Source organism: Anomalospiza imberbis, chromosome 6 (genome assembly GCF_031753505.1).
Source record: "Anomalospiza imberbis isolate Cuckoo-Finch-1a 21T00152 chromosome 6, ASM3175350v1, whole genome shotgun sequence".
NCBI lineage: Eukaryota > Metazoa > Chordata > Aves > Passeriformes > Viduidae > Anomalospiza > Anomalospiza imberbis.
The window spans coordinates 2,908,222-2,931,511 of NC_089686.1; the positions used below are offsets into that span (position 1 = coordinate 2,908,222).

The 23,290-nt window shown below is 51.0% G+C and overlaps 3 protein-coding genes across 3 annotated transcripts; all 3 read right to left on the reverse strand.

Moving 5' to 3' along the window:
- Positions 1-1,555: 1,555 nt before the first annotated feature.
- Positions 1,556-3,121, reverse strand: LOC137476494 (inositol 1,4,5-trisphosphate receptor-interacting protein-like 1). Its single transcript, XM_068194852.1, has one exon. It carries the CDS (start codon positions 3,119-3,121, stop codon positions 1,556-1,558), a length of 1,566 nt encoding a protein of 521 aa, XP_068050953.1.
- Positions 3,122-11,628: 8,507 nt separating this feature from the next.
- Positions 11,629-13,226, reverse strand: LOC137476495 (inositol 1,4,5-trisphosphate receptor-interacting protein-like 1). Its single transcript, XM_068194853.1, has one exon. It carries the CDS (start codon positions 13,171-13,173, stop codon positions 11,629-11,631), a length of 1,545 nt encoding a protein of 514 aa, XP_068050954.1. The 5' UTR covers positions 13,174-13,226.
- Positions 13,227-21,683: 8,457 nt separating this feature from the next.
- Positions 21,684-23,284, reverse strand: LOC137476496 (inositol 1,4,5-trisphosphate receptor-interacting protein-like 1). Its single transcript, XM_068194854.1, has one exon. It carries the CDS (start codon positions 23,226-23,228, stop codon positions 21,684-21,686), a length of 1,545 nt encoding a protein of 514 aa, XP_068050955.1. The 5' UTR covers positions 23,229-23,284.
- Between the last annotated feature and the right edge of the window lie 6 nt (positions 23,285-23,290).

Here is a 23,290-nt window from a genome sequence, read left to right on the forward strand (position 1 = left end):
TGGAGGGACAGCGCCAGGGCCAGTGGCTTCCCACTGATGGAGGGCGGCCTTAGGCTGGAGATGTGCAAGGATTTCTGGCCTCTGAGGCTGCTGAGGCCCTGGCCCACGCTGCCCACAGACGCTGTGGCTGCCCCATCCCTGGCACTGCTCCAGGCCAGCTTGGATGGGCCTTGGAGCAACCTGGCCTCGTGGAAGGTGTCCCTGCCCTTGGCAGCAGGGCTGGAACAAGACAATTTCTAAGGACCCTTCCAAGCCAAGGCATTCTGGGATTCTGTGATCAGAGGGGCTGGGGGCAGCCGGGCTTCATTTCTGTTTAGACCCATTCCAGCACTCTAAGTGTGCTGGAGTTCAAAGAGTCTGTTCACAAGCCCAGATTCACAGCCTGTGACATTTACCACTGCTATAGGTCTGGCTGAGATCAAGAAAGTCTGCCACGCTCCAGATTCTGCAAAACTGTGTTTTATTGAAACAAAAGGAAAGCAGTTTCCAGCTTGCCACTTGTAAATGCTCTGACTCTAGAGCATGAATATGGGCCGCAACAGATAGCGACCCTAGTCACAGCTTTCTGTGTATATAAAAATTATATGTGTAATATATTATATGGTATGTAACATATATGATACAGTCATATTAATATATAAAGTATATAGTATGTATATATGATATGCATGTTATATATGTAATAAAAACATCTGTTTTATGAAAAACCTTCCAGGCATAAATGCATTAATATCAGTAATATGTGTGATAACGGGTAGTGACACTAAATATGTGCTCTACTGTTACTATTTAAATGTAATTACATATCCAACTCTTTAAAATTACTTTTTATCATGACATAATAATTACATCTTTTCTATCTTTGATATTATTAATATGAATAGATTGCTTTGTTTTATTTTATTGTATTAGTATATATGATAATTTATAAACTTTATAGAAGGTATACACTTCATAAACTTTATAGTGGCTGTATAGTACATCTGTATAAGAAACAAAAATCTAGATTCTTCTCTAAACAAAATTTCAGGTCAGCTCCAACACAGGTGGTCCAATGCTGAGGTGAAGGTGTCCTTTCCGGGGACAAGGAGAGACTCCATCCATTGACTCATCCCGGGCCAGCAGTGCTGATTTTTCCTCTCGCTCTTTTTTGCCCGGTTTGTTGTTTTTCTTTTTCTGTCCCAAACTCCCACTTCTTGCACGCTCTAACTTTTGGTCCTTCTCAAAGGCCAGGAAGAACTGCATGTTGCAGGTGGGATTTGGTGACTTTGGCCCTGCATGTACAGCACGTGTTCTCTCACGTGCTTCACAGGAGTGGGAGAGTTCATAGGAAAGCAGGGCTCAATGCCATTTGGGTGCCTTTTTCATAAAGTGAAATGATACAAGGAAGTAGAGTAAACGCTCCTGTGGCTGTCCACCTGCTGAGGCTGCAGGAGAAGCTGTGGGACCTTCGCCAGAGCCGTTGCACGAATCCTCTTCTCCTTAAAGCGCCAAATTTGTGCTAGGAGGTGGTTCTCTGCTGCCGGCTGCGAGCAGCAGAAGCACAGCTCTGTGCTCATAGCCATGGCTCCTCACCTTCATTCGGTTGATGTTCACCGAGAAGGGTTCTCTTGAACCACTTTTGCAGCACCTGGCACTCATGGATCGCCTGGGTGTAGGCAGCCGGCTGCTGCACCAGGTGATGGAAGAGATTGTATGCGTTACATGCTTGAACGTCTGGAGGTAAACGGATGTCCTGAGGAAACCTCTGGTTACCCACAATGAAGTGGTTGAGGCGTTTTCCTCGCACACATAAGTACAGGCAGTCGCTGATATCCATCAGTCGCTGCAGGAAATGTCTCCTGCACCACAATGACACAGGTGTGACATTGAGCCGGTGCATGACAAGGGTTTTCATGGTGTAGGTGGAAAAGCTGAAGCCCAGCAGAAGACGGGTGAAGAACTGCAGGCATTTGAGGTGCAAGCTGTCAGGAGGGGCCCGCCTGGCAATGTGCTTGAAGAACTCAACCTCTGCCACAGCGTAAGACTCAGGCCAGGTTGTGCTTGGTGTGTAGACCTCTCTAGGCTGGCTGCTCACAAAGACGGCTGAGTCACCTCTCCGCACCCCGAACAGCATCTCAATCCTGAGGCTTTCTCTGCCATTTGTCACCTTGAATTGGCAGGAGCGTGTGGAGGGCAGCAGTATTAAATGCCAGTTGTGTGACTGGGGCAAAGCTGGCCAGATTGCTTTCACCAGTTGCCGGAACCAGCAGGCAGTTTTCTGCACGTTCAGGTAGGAGCCGGTGCACAGGGTGTCTAGGAGGCTAGGATCCTGGTTCCTCCTCAGCTCCTCCTCGGGGTGGTGCAGGAAGCACAGCATGTTCTTGCCCTGCTGCTGCCCCGTACAGGTGCACTCCAGCTGCACGCGGACACGGAAGTTCCTCTCGTGCCTCTGCCCTGCACTGTCCAGCTCCAGGTGGAAGCTGTGGCCTCGGGGAGGAGTCATGGGGATGAGCACGCGGTACACGACATCCTGCTCACGGGGACTCCAACCTTCAAAGGCACTGCCCACCCCGATGGCTCGTTGCAGGACTGGGTAGAAACTGTTGGACAAGACATGCCCGAAGAAAACTGTATAATTGTCCATGAGGTCTATTGTCCTCTCGCAGCCTATCTGCAGGTCCTCTTCAGGCCACCGTATGCGCTCCATTATAACTTGTCCAACATGATCATCCAAATCGTGGTCTACTTGGACAAAAGGCCTGTGGCCTGCCCAAGCCTCATGGACAACTTCATTTCCAACATTGTCTTCTTCATTTGCAGCAACATTGCCAACTTCCTCTTCATTTGCACCATGGTTTTCTTCTTCATTCTCCTCTCTCCTCCGGCAGCTTTTCCACACAATCAAACACAGGAACAAGACATGCAGCAGGAACACAGCAACAGCTAAGAGCTGCAAGAGCTGCACCTTCTTCCGGGAGAGCTGCTCCACCTCCTGCTCCAGCCGAAGCCTCTCCCATTCCAGGTGCTTTGCACGCATTTCCATGCGCAGATGTGTTTCCTCATCCAAGCCATCACCCACGGGCTGTGGGTACTGGATGAGACTTTTCAAGAGCACAAACAGGAATACTACTGGATCCATGATCTGCAGGAGGAGGGAGAGAAAGCCTTGAGTGGGGCAGGGAGGGAGGGAACTACTGGTTGCTGGAGGGAGGACAGGATCCTCAGGGTTCTGGGCGCAGGAAAGACAGGGCCCCCGACAGCTGGCAGGCAGCAAGCGCTATCCCAATGCCCCTGGAGCAACAGAAGCAGCAGCAGCCCTGTGGCCTGCCCAAGGCTCCCCCATGAGGGGCTGTCCCTGCATGCAGGGGGAGAACCCAGCCCCGGGTGCAGCATTTCTACCCCGGCCCTTGTGCCCAGCCCAGCCTCCCCGCCACGTGTGCACTCACCGCTTGCCCAAGCAATGCAGGGCCAGCGTTACCTGCTGGGGCCTTTTATTGCTGCCCCCTCTGTGACATGTCCTCTGTGATGTCACAGGTGTCAGAGTGCATCACAGCCCAGCCAACCCCACCCTTGGTCCCCTGAGCCAACTCCTGGCTCAGGCGCTGTCATGGTTTGACACTGACACGATGCCAGCGCCCCCATGAAAATATACTTTTCTAAATAATTGCTGTGAGATGTGATCAGGAACAGAGCAGAGCAGGCCCATCTTAGTAATAAAGGAAAGAACTTTATTAAACTACTACTACTAGAAAAAACTACAAACACTAAATCCTGGATGAAGACTTTCTAAAACACCCCTCCTCCACCCACCTAATTTCTAAACAAACTTAACAGTGAGACACCACCCAGGATCCTAATTAAGTTGCCACCCTTCAGATATTCAAATACTCAATCTTTCAAGGGAGACAGGAGTCTCTCCTGTGCCACAGACCCCCCCCCAAGAAACACAATTGCCACCCTTGTGTTTCCATGTCACGCATGGCGACCGCCCGGAGGAAATCTGCCATGGTGACAGTCTCCTTTCCATGTCACAGTGCTCTCACCACCGGGCATGGACAGACTGCTCATAGGGCTCCTTTAAGGATGCTTTGCCATGAACCAAAAGAGACAACAGTTCAGTTTCTCATTTTGGGACTACAGTCCCCCCCATTTTCCCCTGGGGCTGAGGGTCCAAGAACAGAGGTCGTCTTCTCCCCTTCTTCTTCTTCTTTGAAGATGGAGGGCTTCTCCACACCTTCTCTCTACTCCTCTGCTGGTAATCACTGAAACAGGTCTCCTGGCACACCAACGCACCACCCTAAGTGCAGCTTCTGTTAGGAGAATTTGGTTCAGTCTATGGCTAACAAGAGAAGTCCAGCCACAAGCCACTCCATCATCTCCTTCCAACTCAAGAATTTCTTCTTCCATCATCTCGGATCCCAGACTGTCTCTCTTCTACTTCAAATCAAGGAGGAGTAATATTTTACAAAGCCTTCATTTCTCAGGAAAGGGTTAAAAGCTCAGACTCCCTGGACGGCTGATATCTCTGCCCAGCAGCCGACTTCCAAGGCCAAGGCTGGGCGCCTTCCCCCCCCCCCCCCTCCTTCTCCTCCACACCGGCAAAGTTACAGGTACCGTCCGGACTCTCTATCTCTTCCCTCTGGAGGGGGGGAATGACAAAGACATCTCCGCTTCTTTCCACCCTTCCGTCCACAAGAGCTGGCTCGGTTCCAGTCCTTCTACCCCTCGGCTCACCTCGACCAGGCCACATGGCTTCCCCTCCCCCACCCAGCCCCATGGCTGGGCAGGGAAGGTCTGCACAGCACCTTGACCGGAACCAAAGAGAGCGAGCTCTTGGGAGTTCTTGCTTTTAACCCGCTGTGTTCTCAGAGGCGTATCCCTATCTTCAGTGGTCACTGCAGGTGCCAATATCCAAACTTGACCACTGATTGGTTTGACCCAACTTCCTGAAGAAAAAAAAATCACTTCCATGTCAAACCACGACAGGTGCTCAGAGTGTCCCTGGTGTACTGCTTAAGGCTGCCCTTGGGTGAAGCTTCTCCAAAGAACTCCCATTGTTCTTTCATTTGGGTTTATTTTCATCTGTCCTTCATTGACAGTCTCAAAGATATCCCTGTTGAAAGGCACCCTTGAGGATCACTGAGTCTAAGCTTTGACTCCTCACTGGTTGAGCTACACTTAAACCTCGGAGTCGTCGAGATTGGAAAAGTCCCTGAAGATCACACAGTGCGACTGCAAACTTAACACTGACAACGGCACCAATCAGCCAGTTCCCCAAATGCTACATCCACATGACTTTGAAACCTTTCTGAGGGTGGTGACTCGGCCATTTTCAAAGGCAGCCTGTTCCCAAGCTCGACGTCCTTTTTGTTGAAGGAATTTTTCCTAGAGAGCCAATCTAAACCTCCCATGGCGCAATTTGAGGTAATTTTCCTCTGGTCATATTGTTTGTTCCCTGGGCTAATATAATGACCCCCACCTAGCTGCAACCTCCCTTCTGGGACCATTTGCATCGCATCTGGCGGTTGGCCTGCGAGACCAGCTCCAGGCAGAGGAGGGAAAGGTGCTGCAAAAGCACTGTACTGCCCATGATCCAGTGGGACAAAATGGGTTCTCGATGGACAGAAGAGTTTCAGGTCACCTGGAACGGTTTCCATGTGAGGAGAAACCCTGTGCCAAATGCATCGGCCAAGGAAATCCATCCCCTTCCAAACAGAAGGAAAAATCAGAATTTTCCTTGTAGAATATTGAAAAGCTTGAGTCAAAGTCAGTGCTGGAAGGTCCGTGTAGGTTTTGCTAACCAGCAAGGCCAGACTGTGAAAAGGGGATCTCAGCAGCCAAGGAATGCTCTCTTGCTCTGGGGCCCTCCATGGCGCAGGCAGCACAAGTGAGAGCCCTTGCGTGGCCTTTGCCTTCAGCAAGGCCCTAGTTTGGGCAAACCCTGAATTCCCTGGGAAAGCAGCTCAGATTTACACTGCCCAGCCTGAAGGGTGCCAGAGGACAGACAAGCCCCACAAGGTGCTATTGCAATCCAGCTTAGGCTACAGCTTTCTGCCCTTGTACCTCTGGAGCCTTGGAGGGGAAGGCTGCGTGCCTTGCAGTGAATTTCACCAGCTCTCCTGCTAACAGCCCTGGGCACCCCAAGGCTCTTTGCTCGGAGCACAGGCAACAGCAGGAAGAAATCCTCACCTGGCTTTTGAGACCCCTGCGACAAGCAAGGACGAGCAAGGACTTCTTTTGCAGAGAAGCCACAATCAGCGCTGCACAGATGCTTCTCTCAGCCACCAGTCACTGAAAATTCAAACGTTACTCTTTGGGTTTGGGGTTTGTGTTCTGTTTTGTTTGGAGCTTTTTCCCCCACAGGAAAACCTGTGGCATTTGCCATATTGCACACCCAGATTTGAGTGGTCCACTCTTGGTGCTGTCTACGTGGAACTCAAAATTGTGCCTTTGCCCCTCTCTTTCCCCTGTTTGGATGTGTCAGTTCCCGGGATTGATGGGTAACAGCATTTCTCTTCTCTCACCTTGTGCTCAGGAGCTGGAAGAGCTGATCCCTTCCCTCTCCATCACCAGCTTGACCCCAGGAGGGTTCTGCAGTAGGGTAAAGTGGCATGTTGCCAGTGGCTCAGCTGCCAGCACCGGTGCTAGCCAAGGTGGAAGGCTCATCTGTATGGCTTGAGTCAGCTCACAGCTGCCAGCATCTGGGCTGTGTCCTGCCCCACATTCTTCCTGCCATCAAGTTGCAGGGGCTGCAGCAGGATGGCAGGAGGGGAAGCCAAAGGGACTTCAGCAAATCAGGTCTCTTTAATGTGTGGGCTCTTTCTGTCGTTGTCTGCTCCCATAGGCAGTTGGGCAAAGCCTTGCCCGAATGCAATGAAGGACTGAAAAATACTGCAATAGTTTTAAATAGATATAAATCATACTATAATAATACTGTAATAACTCTGTTGTATGATAAATTTCATTGAAACAACACTGGGTCAATAACAGCGGCACATCAGCTTCTTCCATTCATATTTACATGAAACATGCCTTATTCTAGAAGCATTCCATTTGGAAATTAGTGACTTTCCCACCATTTCCATTGTGTTTTATGTTGACATCATTTTCATCTTCTTGGCAAACACAGCCTGGGATTGATGTGGCTAAGAGACTTTATCTATTGCTTGGTTCAGCCGGGTTTCAGATCAGTGCTTCCCGTGATCTGCCTTCAGCTTGGCCAACATCTCTTGCAGCCTGCAACTCGCCTCAGAGCGGTCAAAGACTGTCAATAGGGACTGGAGGGATCACAGCCTTTTCTGGAGGCAGCTCCAACCTTGGCAGAACTAAACCAACCTACGACGCCCTGGCATGAGGCTTTCCCACTACCACTGATCCCACCAAAGCCAATTTTCCTGACCCAAGGCTGAAGGTAGAAGTGAAGATGAGGAGGGCACAGAGAAAAGCAGCTGCATAAGTTTGAGCATGAGAGTGAAGTTGCTATTAATGACCTTATGAAATGACATTACAAAACACTCTTTGGGTTAACACTGGCTCCCCATCACGGTAGTATGGACTTGTTTAGGTTTTAAAAGATCTCTAAGATTGTAGAGAGTCCACCCACAAACCTGACATTGACAAGTCGACCTTGAAACCATGTCCCCAGGTGCCACAACCACACATTCCTTTAGCGCCTCCAGACATGACAGCATCCTTCATTCCACGGGCAGCTATGACAATACTCAACAACCCTTTCAGAGGAGAAATTTTTCCCTAATACCCAATCTAAGCCTCCCCTGGCAGAAGTTGAGGCCATTTCCCTTGTTTCCTGGGAGCAGAGCCTGACCCCCACCTGGGGCGTGGCTCCATGCTTCTGTCAGGGAGTTGTAGAGAACAAGGAAGTCCCTCCTGAGCCTCCTCTTCTCCAATCTCTGCTCCCCCAGCTCCCTCAGCTGCTCCTCATCAGACTTGATCTCCAGACCCTTTCCTAGCTTCCTTCCCTTTCCTGTGCTCAGGCCTTTGCCTCCACTGCTGTGGAACCTGTTGCGGCATTCCACACTCCACACAAGCATGTTTTTTATCTAACCCTTTCTTGCTCTGAGTGAGAGATTAACCCCTTTTCCTTGCAGTGACCTAACTTGCAGTCTGATTGCTGGCTCTGCTTGGGTTTTTTTGCATTTTGCATCACCCCCACAAAAGAAAACATCCCCATACAAAAGAAACCGCTGCTAGAGGGGAGTAGAGAAAGTCCGCAAGTGCTTTGTGGGCAATTCCCATCCTTTATTCATCAGTGGGTGTGATTTGGGCTTTGCAAACGATTGGAAAAAATTGTTTCCCTCTTCCCCTGCTCAGGGTGCTTTAACAAGACTAGGAACCAACTAGAAACAAGGGAAGATTGATGTTCTGGAGAGGGCAAGCACGTCTGCAGCCATTCACTTGTTATGCTTCGCCAGGACCAGAGTGGAATACAGAAACCTCTGGCTCCAGCTAGAGGCCACTCACGGCTGGGTTTCTAAGCTGAACAGAGCTCTCCTTAGGAAGTATCGCTCTGCCTCTGTTAAGGGGTGTGGTACAATAGGCCCAATATCTCAGAGGGAACGAGAAGACAAGAGAATAGAGAAATTGCTTGCTTCCCAGGAAGTGGCTGAACATTGCTCGTCTATGAGAAGTAGAGAATAAATGTTTTTTTCTCCTTCACTTTTGCATGCACAAACTCTCAATTTTTTCACTATAATCAACAGCTTTATCTCATCTGACTACTTGTTTTCTATTTTATGTTCTCTCCCCTGTCACACTAGGAAGGGGAGTGATGGAGTGGCATAGTGACCACCTGGCATTCAGCCAAGGTGATCCCACTACACCCATTTTTAGAAAGGGTAGAAAGGAACACTCTGGAAATGACCAACACAGCAGCCCCACATCAGCGCCTCAGAAGATCACGGAGCACATCCTCCTTGAAGCTATGCTGAGGCACATGGAGGACCGGCAGGTGATTCGGGACAGCCGAGGGCGAGTCCTGCCTGACCTACCCAGTGGCCTTCAATGATGGAGCGAGTACATGAAGGGACAAGGGAAGGGCTACGGGTGTCCTTTATCTGGACTACTGGAACGCCTTTGACATGATCCCCACAACATCCTCTCTAAATTCGAGAGATGGGTTTGGTGCCTGGACTGTTGGATGGATAAGAAATTGCATGCACGGTGCTTCCAGAAGTCAGCAGCTCAGAGTCAGGATGGATGTGGGTCACCTGTGGTGTCCCTCAAGGTTCTGTTCTGGGAGCAATGTTCCTTAATATCTTCATTGATGCTGTAGATAAAGGGATCGAGGGTATCCTCAGTAGATTTGCTGAAGTCACCAAGCAGAGTGGGGCAGTTGCCACACCTGAAGGATGGAATGCCAACCAGAGAGACGTGGACGTGCTCGAGGAGTGGAACCATGGCAATCCCATGTGGTTTAAAAAGACCAAGTACGAGGTGCTGCAACTGAGTCAGGGTAGGCCTCAGGCAACATCCAGGTGCAGTCTGGTCCCAGGACACAAAGAGGAAGGGAGCTCCTGCTTGTCTGTGTCCTGTCAGCCTGTAGGGTATGCCCCAGGGCAGCCAGGCTGTGACCGCAGCCATGTGTCCCTCGCTCTCTGTGCCCGGCAATGCCGGCCCCGCTGCCCTGCTCCCGGAGCCCTGTCCCCGGGCAGAGCCGTTCCCTGCCCGGGCACAGCCCCATGGGGTGCTCCCTGCCGCGGCCTGGGCTGGCCCCAGAGCAGGGTCCCCCTGCGGGTGGCCCCGGGCCGGCCGCGTGTCCCCGGCCGGCTGTGCCCGGGCAGCTGCCTCAGCCGTGAGGGCTGCAGAGCTGCGGGAGCCCACGGCTCTCTGCCGGCCGCGCTCCAGAGCTCCCAGCTCCAGCTGGCAGGGCCTCAGCGCCCGCCCTGTGCCCTCCCGCACGGATGGACAGGCCAGGCCCTGCTTGCTGCCCTCCTGGTGGCATTCCTGGCCCCTGCGCTCTGCAAGGGCTTCTCCAGGGGCACCTTCCTGCGGCCTTTGAGTCCCTGCACGGGAGCCAGCAGAGACCGGCACAGGGGCTGCTGGCAAGGGCCTGGAGGGACAGCGCCAGGGCCAGTGGCTTCCCACTGATGGAGGGCGGCCTTAGGCTGGAGATGTGCAAGGATTTCTGGCCTCTGAGGCTGCTGAGGCCCTGGCCCACGCTGCCCACAGACGCTGTGGCTGCCCCATCCCTGGCACTGCCCTAGGCCAGCTTGGATGGGCCTTGGAGCAACCTGGTCTCGTGGAAGGTGTCCCTGCCCTTGGCGGCAGGGCTGGAACAAGACAATTTCTAAGGACCCTTCCAAGCCAAGGCATTCTGGGATTCTGTGATCAGAGGGGCTGGGGGCAGCCGGGCTTCATTTCTGTTTAGACCCATTCCAGCACTCTAAGTGTGCTGGAGTTCAAAGAGTCTGTTCACAAGCCCAGATTCACAGCCTGTGACATTTACCACTGCTATAGGTCTGGCTGAGATCAAGAAAGTCTGCCACGCTCCAGATTCTGCAAAACTGTGTTTTATTGAAACAAAAGGAAAGCAGTTTCCAGCTTGCCACTTGTAAATGCTCTGACTCTAGAGCATGAATATGGGCCGCAACAGATAGCGACCCTAGACACAGCTTTCTGTGTATATAAAAATTATATATGTAATATATTATATGGTATGTAACATATATGATACAGTCATATTAATATATAAAGTATATAGTATGTATATATGATATGCATGTTATATATGTAATAAATACATCTGTTTTATGAAAAACCTTCCAGACATAAATGCATTAAGATCAATAATATGTGTGATAACGGGTAGTGACACTAAATATGTGCTCTACTGTTACTATTTAAATGTAATTACATATTCAACTCTTTAAAATTACTTTTTATCATGACATAATAATTACATATTTTCTATCTTTGATATTATTAATATGAATAGATTGCTTTGTTTTATTGTATTTTATTAGTATATATGATAATTTATAAACTTTATAGAAGGTATACACTTCATAAACTTTATAGTGGCTGTATAGTACATCTGTATAAGAAACAAAAATCTAGATTCTTCTCTAAACAAAATTTCAGGTCAGCTCCAACACAGGTGGTCCAATGCTGAGGTGAAGGTGTCCTTTCCGGGGACAAGGAGAGACTCCATCCATTGTCTCATCCCGGGCCAGCAGTGCTGATTTTTCCTCTCGCTCTTTTTTGCCCGGTTTGTTGTTTTTCTTTTTCTGTCCCAAACTCCCACTTCTTGCACGCTCTAACTTTTGGTCCTTCTCAAAGGCCAGGAAGAACTGCATGTTGCAGGTGGGATTTGGTGACTTTGGCCCTTTATGTACAGCACGTGTTCTCTCACGTGCTTCACAGGAGTGGGAGAGTTCATAGGAAAGCAGGGCTCAATGCCATTTGGGTGCCTTTTTCATAAAGTGAAATGATACAAGGAAGTAGAGTAAACGCTCCTGTGGCTGTCCACCTGCTGAGGCTGCAGGAGAAGCTGTGGGACCTTCGCCAGAGCCGTTGCACGAATCCTCTTCTCCTTAAAGCGCCAAATTTGTGCTAGGAGGTGGTTCTCTGCTGCCGGCTGCGAGCAGCAGAAGCACAGCTCTGTGCTCATAGCCATGGCTCCTCACCTTAATTCGGTTGATGTTCACCGAGAACGATTCTCTTGAACCACTTCTGCAGCACCTGGCACTCATGGATCGCCTGGGTGTAGGCGGTCGGCTGCTGCACCAGGTGATGGAAGAGATTGTATGCGTTACATGCTTGAACGTCGGGAGGTAAACGGATGTCCTGAGGAAACCTCTGGTTACCCACAATGAAGTGGTTGAGGCGTTTTCCTCGCACACATAAGTACAGGCAGTCGCTGATATCCATCAGTCGCTGCAGGAAATGTCTCCTGCACCACAATGACACAGGTGTGACATTGAGCCGGTGCATGACAAGGGTTTTCATGGTGTAGGTGGAAAAGCTGAAGCCCAGCAGAAGACGGGTGAAGAACTGCAGGCATTTGAGGTGCAAGCTGTCAGGAGGGGCCTGCCTGGCAATGTGCTTGAAGAACTCAACCTCTGCCACAGCGTAAGACTCAGGCCAGGTTGTGCTTGGTGTGTAGGCCTCTCTAGGCTGGCTGCTCACAAAGACGGCTGAGTCACCTCTCCGCACCCCGAACAGCATCTCAATCCTGAGGCTTTCTCTGCCATTTGTCACCTTGAATTGGCAGGAGCGTGTGGAGGGCAGCAGTATTAAATGCCAATTGTGTGACTGGGGCAAAGCTGGCCAGATTGCTTTCACCAGTTGCCGGAACCAGCGGGCAGTTTTCTGCACGTCCAGGTAGGAGCCGGTGCACAGGGTGTCTAGGAGGCTGGGATCCTGGTTCCTCCTCAGCTCCTCCTCGGGGTGGTGCAGGAAGCACAGCATGTTCTTGCCCTGCTGCTGCCCCGTACAGGTGCACTCCAGCTGCACGCGGACACGGAAGTTCCTCTCGTGCCTCTGCCCTGCACTGTCCAGCTCCAGGTGGAAGCTGTGGCCTCGGGGAGGAGTCATGGGGATGAGCACGCGGTACACGACATCCTGCTCACGGGGACTCCAACCTTCAAAGGCACTGCCCACCCCGATGGCTCGTTGCAGGACTGGGTAGAAACTGTTGGACAAGACATGCCCGAAGAAAACTGTATAATTGTCCATGAGGTCTATTGTCCTCTCGCAGCCTATCTGCAGGTCCTCTTCAGGCCACCGTATGCGCTCCATTATAACTTGTCCAACATGATCATCCAAATCGTGGTCTACTTGGACAAAAGGCCTGTGGCCTGCCCAAGCCTCATGGACAACTTCATTTCCAACATTGTCTTCTTCATTTGCAGCAACATTGCCAACTTCCTCTTCATTTGCACCATGGTTTTCTTCTTCATTCTCCTCTCTCCTCCGGCAGCTTTTCCACACAATCAACCACAGGAACAAGACATGCAGCAGGAGCACAGCAACAGTTAAGAGCTGCAAGAGCTGCACCTTCTTCTGGGAGAGCTGCTCCACCTCCTGCTCCAGCCGAAGCCTCTCCCATTCCAGGTGCTTTGCACGCATTTCCATGCGCAGATGTGTTTCCTCATCCAAGCCATCACCCACAGGCTGTGGGTACTGGATGAGACTTTTCAAGAGCACAAACAGGAATACTACTGGATCCATGATCTGCAGGAGGAGGGAGAGAAAGCCTTGAGTGGGGCAGGGAGGGAGGGAACTACTGGTTGCTGGAGGGAGGACAGGATCCTCAGGGTTCTGGGCGCAGGAAAGACAGGGCCCCCGACAGCTGGCAGGCAGCAAGCGCTATCCCAATGCCCCTGGAGCAACAGAAGCAGCAGCAGCCCTGTGGCCTGCCCAAGGCTCCCCCATGAGGGGCTGTCCCTGCATGCAGGGGGAGAACCCAGCCCCGGGTGCAGCATTTCTACCCCGGCCCTTGTGCCCAGCCCAGCCTCCCCGCCACGTGTGCACTCACCGCTTGCCCAAGCAATGCAGGGCCAGCGTTACCTGCTGGGGCCTTTTATTGCTGCCCCCTCTGTGACATGTCCTCTGTGATGTCACAGGTGTCAGAGTGCATCACAGCCCAGCCAACCCCACCCTTGGTCCCCTGAGCCAACTCCTGGCTCAGGCGCTGTCATGGTTTGACACTGACACGATGCCAGCGCCCCCATGAAAATATACTTTTCTAAATAATTGCTGTGAGATGTGATCAGGAACAGAGCAGAGCAGGCCCATCTTAGTAATAAAGGAAAGAACTTTATTAAACTACTACTACTAGAAAAAACTACAAACACTAAATCCTGGATGAAGACTTTCTAAAACACCCCTCCTCCACCCACCTAATTTCTAAACAAACTTAACAGTGAGACACCACCCAGGATCCTAATTAAGTTGCCACCCTTCAGATATTCAAATACTCAATCTTTCAAGGGAGACAGGAGTCTCTCCTGTGCCACAGACCCCCCCCCCAGGAAACACAATTGCCACCCTTGTGTTTCCATGTCACACATGGCGACCGCCCGGAGGAAATCTGCCATGGTGACAGTCTCCTTTCCATGTCACAGTGCTCTCACCACCGGGCATGGACAGACTGCTCATAGGGCTCCTTTAAGGATGCTTTGCCATGAACCAAAAGAGACAACAGTTCAGTTTCTCATTTTGGGACTACAGTCCCCCCCATTTTCCCCTGGGGCTGAGGGTCCAAGAACAGAGGTCGTCTTCTCCCCTTCTTCTTCTTCTTTGAAGATAGAGGGCTTCTCCACACCTTCTCTCTACTCCTCTGCTGGTAATCACTGAAACAGGTCTCCTGGCACACCAACGCACCACCCTAAGTGCAGCTTCTGTTAGGAGAATTTGGTTCAGTCTATGGCTAACAAGAGAAGTCCAGCCACAAGCCACTCCATCATCTCCTTCCAACTCAAGAATTTCTTCTTCCATCATCTCGGATCCCAGACTGTCTCTCTTCTACTTCAAATCAAGGAGGAGTAATATTTTACAAAGCCTTCATTTCTCAGGAAAGGGTTAAAAGCTCAGACTCCCTGGACGGCTGATATCTCTGCCCAGCAGCCGATTCCCAAGGCCAAGGCTGGGCGCCTTCCCCCCCCCCTCTCCTTCTCCTCCACGCCGGCAAAGTTACAGGTGCCGTCCGGACTCTCTATCTCTTCCCTCTGGAGGGGGGGAATGACAAAGACATCTCCGCTTCTTTCCACCCTTCCGTCTACAAGAGCTGGCTCGGTTCCAGTCCTTCTACCCCTCGGCTCACCTCGACCAGGCCACATGGCTTCCCCTCCCCCACCCAGCCCCATGGCTGGGCAGGGAAGGTCTGCACAGCACCTTGACCGGAACCAAAGAGAGCGAGCTCTTGGGAGTTCTTGCTTTTAACCCGCTGTGTTCTCAGAGGCGTATCCCTATCTTCAGTGGTCACTGCAGGTGCCAATATCCAAACTTGACCACTGATTGGTTTGACCCAACTTCCTGAAGAAAAAAAAAAAATCACTTCCATGTCAAACCACGACAGGCGCTCAGAGTGTCCCTGGTGTACTGCTTAAGGCTGCCCTTGGGTGAAGCTTCTCCAAAGAACTCCCATTGTTCTTTCATTTGGGTTTATTTTCATCTGCCCTTCATTGACAGTCTCAAAGATATCCCTGTTGGAAGGCACCCTTGAGGATCACTGAGTCTAAGCTTTGACTCCTCACTGGTTGAGCTACACTTAAACCTCGGAGTCGTCGAGATTGGAAAAGTCCCTGAAGATCACACAGTGCGACTGCAAACTTAACACTGACAACGGCACCAATCAGCCAGTTCCCCAAATGCTACATCCACATGACTTTGAAACCTTTCTGAGGGTGGTGACTCGGCCATTTTCAAAGGCAGCCTGTTCCCAAGCTCGACGTCCTTTTTGTTGAAGGAATTTTTCCTAGAGAGCCAATCTAAACCTCCCATGGCGCAATTTGAGGTAATTTTCCTCTGGTCATATTGTTTGTTCCCTGGGCTAATATAATGACCCCCACCTAGCTGCAACCTCCCTTCTGGGACCATTTGCATCGCATCTGGCGGTTGGCCTGCGAGACCAGCTCCAGGCAGAGGAGGGAAAGGTGCTGCAAAAGCACTGTACTGCCCATGATCCAGTGGGACAAAATGGGTTCTCGATGGACAGAAGAGTTTCAGGTCACCTGGAACGGTTTCCATGTGAGGAGAAACCCTGTGCCAAATGCATCGGCCAAGGAAATCCATCCCCTTCCAAACAGAAGGAAAAATCAGAATTTTCCTTGTAGAATATTGAAAAGCTTGAGTCAAAGTCAGTGCTGGAAGGTCCGTGTAGGTTTTGCTAACCAGCAAGGCCAGACTGTGAAAAGGGGATCTCAGCAGCCAAGGAATGCTCTCTTGCTCTGGGGCCCTCCATGGCGCAGGCAGCACAAGTGAGAGCCCTTGCGTGGCCTTTGCCTTCAGCAAGGCCCTAGTTTGGGCAAACCCTGAATTCCCTGGGAAAGCAGCTCAGATTTACACTGCCCAGCCTGAAGGGTGCCAGAAGACAGACAAGCCCCACAAGGTGCTATTGCAATCCAGCTTAGGCTACAGCTTTCTGCCCTTGTACCTCTGGAGCCTTGGAGGGGAAGGCTGCGTGCCTTGCAGTGAATTTCACCAGCTCTCCTGCTAACAGCCCTGGGCACCCCAAGGCTCTTTGCTCGGAGCACAGGCAACAGCAGGAAGAAATCCTCACCTGGCTTTTGAGACCCCTGAGACAAGCAAGGACGAGCAAGGACTTCTTCTTTTGCAGAGAAGCCACAATCAGCGCTGCACAGATGCTTCTCTCAGCCACCAGTCACTGAAAAGTCAAACGTTACTCTTTGGGGTTGGGGTTTGTGTTCTGTTTTGTTTGGAGCTTTTTCCCCCACAGGAAAACCTGTGGCATTTGCCATATTGCACACCCAGATTTGAGTGGTCCACTCTCGGTGCTGTCTACGTGGAACTCAAAATTGTGCCTTTGCCCCTCTCTTTCCCCTGTTTGGATGTGTCGGTTCCCGGGATTGATGGGTAACAGCATTTCTCTTCTCTCACCTTGTGCTCAGGAGCTGGAAGAGCTAATCCCTTCCCTCTCCATCACCAGCTTGACCCCAGGAGGGTTCTGCAGTAGGGTAAAGTGGCATGTTGCCAGTGGCTCAGCTGCCAGCACCGGTGCTAGCCAAGGTGGAAGGCTCATCTGTATGGCTTGAGTCAGCTCACAGCTGCCAGCATCTGGGCTGTGTCCTGCCCCACATTCTTCCTGCCATCAAGTTGCAGGGGCTGCAGCAGGATGGCAGGAGGGGAAGCCAAAGGGACTTCAGCAAATCAGGTCTCTTTCATGCGTGGGCTCTTTCTGTCGTTGTCTGCTCCCATAGGCAGTTGGGCAAAGCCTTGCCCGAATGTAATAAAGCACTGAAAAATACTGCAGTAGTTTTAAATAGATATAAATCACACTATAATAATACTGTAATAACTCTGTTGTATGATAAATTTCATTGAAACAACACTGGGTCATAACAGTGGCACATCAGCTTCTTCCATTCATATTTACATGAAACATGCCGTATTCTAGAAGCATGCCATTTGGAAATTAGTGACTTTCCCACCATTTCCAACGTGTTTTGTGTTGACATCATTTTCATCTTCTTGGCAAACACAGCCTGGGATTGATGTGGCTAAGAGACTTTATCTATTGCTTGGTTCAGCCGGGTTTCAGATCAGTGCTTCCCGTGATCTGCCTTCAGCTTGGCCAACATCTCTTGCAGCCTGCAACTCGCCTCAGAGCGGTCAAAGACTGTCAATAGGGACTGGAGGGATCACAGCCTTTTCTGGAGGCAGCTCCAACCTTGGCAGAAATAAACCAACCTACGACGCCCTGGCATGAGGCTTTCCCACTACCACTGATCCCACCAAAGCCAATTTTCCTGACCCAAGGCTGAAGGTAGAAGTGAAGATGAGGAGGGCACAGAGAAAAGCAGCTGCATAAGTTTGAGCATGAGAGTGAAGTTGCTATTAATGACCTTATGAAATTACATTACAAAATACTCTTTGGGTTAAAACTGGCTCCCCATCACAGTAGTATGGACTTGTTTAGGTTTTAAAAGATCTCTAAGATTGTAGAGAGTCCACCCACAAACCTGACATTGACAAGTCGACCTTGAAACCATGTCCCCAGGTGCCAAATCCACACATTCCTTTAGCGCCTCCAGACATGACAATATCATTCATTCCATGGGCAGCCATGACAACCCTTAACAACCCTTTCAGAGGAAAAATTTTTCCCAAACACCCAATCTAAGCCTCCCCTGGCAGAAGTTGAGGCCATTTCCCTTGTTTCCTGGGAGCAGAGCCTGACCCCCACCTGGGGCGTGGCTCCACGCTTCTGTCAGGGAGTTGTAGAGAACAAGGAAGTCCCTCCTGAGCCTCCTCTTCTCCAATCTCAGCCCCTGCAGCTCCCTCAGCTGCTGCTCATCAGACTTGATCTCCAGACCCTTTCCTAGCTCTCTTCCCTTTCCTGTGCTCAGGCCTTTGCCTCCACTGCTGTGGAACCTGTTGCAGCATTCCACACTCCACACAAGCATGTTTTTTATCTAACCCTTTCTTGCTCTGAGTGAGAGATTAACCCCTTTTCCTTGCAGTGACCTAACTTGCAGTCTGATTGCTGGCTCTGCTTGTTTTCTTGCATTTTGCATCACCCCCACAAAAGAAAACATCCCCATACAAAAGCAACCGCTGCTAGAGGGGAGTAGAGAAAGTCCGCAAGTGCTTTGTGGGCAATTCCCATCCTTTATTCATCAGTGGGTGTGATTTGGGCTTTGCAAACGATTGGAAAAAATTGTTTCCCTCTTCCCCTGCTCAGGGTGCTTTAACAAGACTAGGAACCAACTAGAAGCAAGGGAAGATTGATGTTCTGGAGAGGGCAAGCACGTCTGCAGCCATTCACTTGTTATGCTTCGCCAGGACCAGAGTGGAATACAGAAACCTCTGGCTCCAGCTAGAGGCCACTCACGGCTGGGTTTCTAAGCTGAACAGAGCTCTCCTTCGGAAGTATCGCTCTGCTCCGTTAAGGTGTGTGGCACAATAGGCCCAATATCTCAGAGGGAACGAGAAGACAAGAGAATAGAGAAATTGCTTGCTTCCCAGGAAGTGGCTGAACATTGCTCGTCTATGAGAAGTAGAGAATAAATGTTTTTTTCTCCTTCACTTTTGCATGCACAAACTCTCAATTTTTTCACTATAATCAACAGCTTTATCTCATCTGACTACTTGTTTTCTATTTTATGTTCTCTCCCCTGTCACACTAGGAAGGGGAGTGATGGAGTGGCATAGTGACCACCTGGCATTCAGCCAAGGTGATCCCACTACACACATTTTTAGAAAGGGTAGGAAGGAACACTCTGGAAATGACCAACACAGCAGCCCCACGTCAGTGCCATGGAAGATCACGGAACACATCCTCCTTGAAGCTATGCTAAGGCACATGGTGGACCGGCAGGTGATTCGGGACAGCCGAGGGCGAGTCCTGCCTGACCTACCCAGTGGCCTTCAATGATGGAGCGAGTACATGAAGGGACAAGGGAAGGGCTACGGGTGTCCTTTATCTGGACTACTGGAACGCCTTTGACATGATCCCCACAACACCCTCTCTAAATTCGGGAGAGATGGGTTTGGTGCCTGGACTGTTGGATGGATAAGAAATTGCATGCACGGTGCTTCCAGAGGTCAACAGCTCAGAGTCAGGATGGACGTGGGTGACCAGTGGTGTCTCTCAAGGTTCTGTTCTGGGAGCAATGTTCCTTAATATCTTCATTGATGCTGTAGATAAATGGATCGAGGGTATCCTCAGCAGATTTGCTGAAGTCACCAAGCAGAGTGGGGCAGTTGCCACACCTGAAGGATGGAATGCCAACCAGAGAGACGTGGACGTGCTTGAGGAGTGGAACCATGGCAATCCCATGTGGTTTAAAAAGACCAAGTACGAGGTGCTGCACCTGAGTCAGGGTAGGCCTCAGGCAACATCCAGGTGCAGTCTGGTCCCAGGACACAAAGAGGAAGGGAGCTCCTGCCTGTCTGTGTCCTGTCAGCCTGTAGGGTATGCCCCAGGGCAGCCAGGCTGTGACCGCAGCCATGTGTCCCTCGCTCTCTGTGCCCGGCACTGCCGGCCCCGCTGCCCTGCTCCCGGAGCCCTGTCCCCGGGCAGAGCCGTTCCCTGCCCGGGCACAGCCCCATGGGGTGCTCCCTGCCGCGGCCTGGGCTGGCCCCAGAGCAGGGTCCCCCTGCGGGTGGTCCCGGGCCGGCCGCGTGTCCCCGGCCGGCTGTGCCCGGGCAGCTGCCTCAGCCGTGAGGGCTGCAGAGCTGCGGGAGCCCACGGCTCTCTGCCGGCCGCGCTCCAGAGCTCCCAGCTCCAGCTGGCAGGGCCTCAGTGCCTGCCCTGTGCCCTCCCGCACGGATGGACAGGCCAGGCCCTGCTTGCTGCCCTCCTGGTGGCATTCCTGGCCCCTGCGCTCTGCAAGGGCTTCTCCAGGGGCACCTTCCTGCGGCCTTTGAGTCCCTGCACGGGAGCCAGCAGAGACCGGCACAGGGGCTGCTGGCAAGGGCCTGGAGGGACAGCGCCAGGGCCAGTGGCTTCCCACTGATGGAGGGCGGCCTTAGGCTGGAGATGTGCAAGGATTTCTGGCCTCTGAGGCTGCTGAGGCCCTGGCCCACGCTGCCCACAGACGCTGTGGCTGCCCCATCCCTGGCACTGCCCTAGGCCAGCTTGGATGGGCCTTGGAGCAACCTGGCCTCGTGGAAGGTGTCCCTGCCCTTGGCAGCAGGGCTGGAACAAGACAATTTCTAAGGACCCTTCCAAGCCAAGGCATTCTGGGATTCTGTGATCAGAGGGGCTGGGGGCAGCCGGGCTTCATTTCTGTTTAGACCCATTCCAGCACTCTAAGTGTGCTGGAGTTCAAAGAGTCTGTTCACAAGCCCAGATTCACAGCCTGTGACATTTACCACTGCTATAGGTCTGGCTGAGATCTATAAAGTCTTGCACGCTCCAGATTCTGCAAAACTGTGTTTTATTGAAACAAAAGGAAAGCAGTTTCCAGCTTGCCACTTGTAAATGCTCTGACTCTAGAGCATGAATATGGGCTGCAACAGATAGCGACCCTAGACACAGCTTTCTGTGTATATAAAAATTATATATGTAATATATTATATGGTATGTAACATATATGATACAGTCATATTAATATATAAAGTATATAGTATGTATATATGATATGCATGTTATATATGTAATAAATACATCTGTTTTATGAAAAACCTTCCAGACATAAATGCATTAAGATCAATAATATGTGTGATAACGGGTAGTGACACTAAATATGTGCTCTACTGTTACTATTTAAATGTAATTACATATCCAACTCTTTAAAATTACTTTTTATCATGACATAATAATTACATCTTTTCTATCTTTGATATTATTAATATGAATAGATTGCTTTGTTTTATTGTATTTTATTAGTATATATGATAATTTATAAACTTTATAGAAGGTATACACTTCATAAACTTTATAGTGGCTGTATAGTACATCTGTATAAGAAACAAAAATCTAGATTCTTCTCTAAACAAAATTTCAGGTCAGCTCCAACACAGGTGGTCCAATGCTGAGGTGAAGGTGTCCTTTCCGGGGACAAGGAGAGACTCCATCCATTGACTCATCCCGGGCCAGCAGTGCTGATTTTTCTTCTCGCTCTTTTTTGCCCGGTTTGTTGTTTTTCTTTTTCTGTCCCAAACTCCCACTTCTTGCACGCTCTAACTTTTGGTCCTTCTCAAAGGCCAGGAAGAACTGCATGTTGCAGGTGGGATTTGGTGACTTTGGCCCTGCATGTACAGCATGTGTTCTCTCACGTGCTTCACAGGAGTGGGAGAGTTCATAGGAAAGCAGGGCTCAATGCCATTTGGGTGCCTTTTTCGGAAAGTGAAATGAAACAAGGAGGTAGAATAAATGCTCCCGTTGCTGTCCACCTGCTGAGGCTGCAGGAGAAGCTGTGGGACCTTCGCCAGAGCCGTTGCACGAATCCTCTTCTCCTTAAAGCGCCAAATTTGTGCTAGGAGGTGGTTCTCTGCTGCCGGCTGCGAGCAGCAGAAGCACAGCTCTGTGCTCATAGCCATGGCTCCTCACCTTAATTCGGTTGATGTTCACCGAGAACGATTCTCTTGAACCACTTCTGCAGCACCTGGCACTCATGGATCGCCTGGGTGTAGGCAGCCGGCTGCTGCTCCAGGTGATGGAAGAGATTGTATGCGTTACATGCTTGAACGTCTGGAGGTAAACGGATGTCCTGAGGAAACCTCTGGTTACCCACAATGAAGTGGTTGAGGCGTTTTCCTCGCACACATAAGTACAGGCAGTCGCTGATATCCATCAGTCGATGCAGGAGATGTCTCCTGCGCCACAATGACACAGGTGTGACATTGAGCTGGTGCATGACAAGGGTTTTCATGGTGTAGGTGGAAAAGCTGAAGCCCAGCAGAAGACGGGTGAAGAACTGCAGGCATTTGAGGTGCAAGCTGTCAGGAGGGGCCCGCCTGGCAATGTGCTTGAAGAACTCAACCTCTGCCACAGCGTAAGACTCAGGCCAGGTTGTGCTTGGTGTGTAGGCCTCTCTAGGCTGGCTGCTCACAAAGACGGCTGAGTCACCTCTCCGCACCCCGAACAGCATCTCAATCCTGAGGCTTTCTCTGCCATTTGTCACCTTGAATTGGCAGGAGCGTGTGGAGGGCAGCAGTATTAAATGCCAGTTGTGTGACTGGGGCAAAGCGGGCCAGATTGCTTTCACCAGTTGCCGGAAGCAGCAGGCAGTTTTCTGCACGTCCAGGTAGGAGCCGGTGCACAGGGTGTCTAGGAGGCTGGGATCCTGGTTCCTCCTCAGCTCCTCCTCGGGGTGGTGCAGGAAGCACAGCATGTTCTCGCCCTGCTGCTGCCCCGTACAGGTGCACTCCAGCTGCACGCGGACACGGAAGTTCCTCTCGTGCCTCTGCCCTGCACTGTCCAGCTCCAGGTGGAAGCTGTGGCCTCGGGGAGGAGTCATGGGGATGAGCACACGGTACACGACATCCTGCTCACGGGGACTCCAACCTTCAAAGGCACTGCCCACCCCGATGGCTTGTTGCAGGACTGGGTAGAAACTGTTGGACAAGACATGCCCGAAGAAAACTGTATAATTGTCCATGAGGTCTATTGTCCACTCGCAGCCTATCTGCAGGTCCTCTTCAGGCCACCGTATGCGCTCCATTATAACTTGTCCAACATGATCATCCAAATCGTGGTCTACTTGGACAAAAGGCCTGTGGCCTGCCCAAGCCTCATGGACAACTTCATTTCCAACATTGTCTTCTTCATTTGCAGCAACATTGCCAACTTCCTCTTCATTTGCACCATGGTTTTCTTCTTCATTCTCCTCTCTCCTCCGGCAGCTTTTCCACACAATGAAACACAGGAACAAGACATGCAGCAGGAGCACAGCAACAGCTAAGAGCTGCAAGAGCTGCACCTTCTTCTGGGAGAGCTGCTCCACCTCCTGCTCCAGCCGAAGCCTCTCCCATTCCAGGTGCTTTGCACGCATTTCCATGCGCAGATGTGTTTCCTCATCCAAGCCATCACCCACGGGCTGTGGGTACTGGATGAGACTTTTCAAGAGCACAAACAGGAATACTACTGGATCCATGATCTGCAGGAGGAGGGAGAGAAAGCCTTGAGTGGGGCAGGGAGGGAGGGAACTACTGGTTG

Excerpts from the sequence above, each read along its gene's own strand:
- LOC137476496 (XM_068194854.1), bottom strand. The coding sequence starts at position 23,228 with ATGGATCCAGTAGTATTCCTGTTTGTGCTCTTGAAAAGTCTCATCCAG.
- LOC137476494 (XM_068194852.1), bottom strand. The coding sequence starts at position 3,121 with ATGGATCCAGTAGTATTCCTGTTTGTGCTCTTGAAAAGTCTCATCCAG.
- LOC137476495 (XM_068194853.1), bottom strand. The coding sequence starts at position 13,173 with ATGGATCCAGTAGTATTCCTGTTTGTGCTCTTGAAAAGTCTCATCCAG.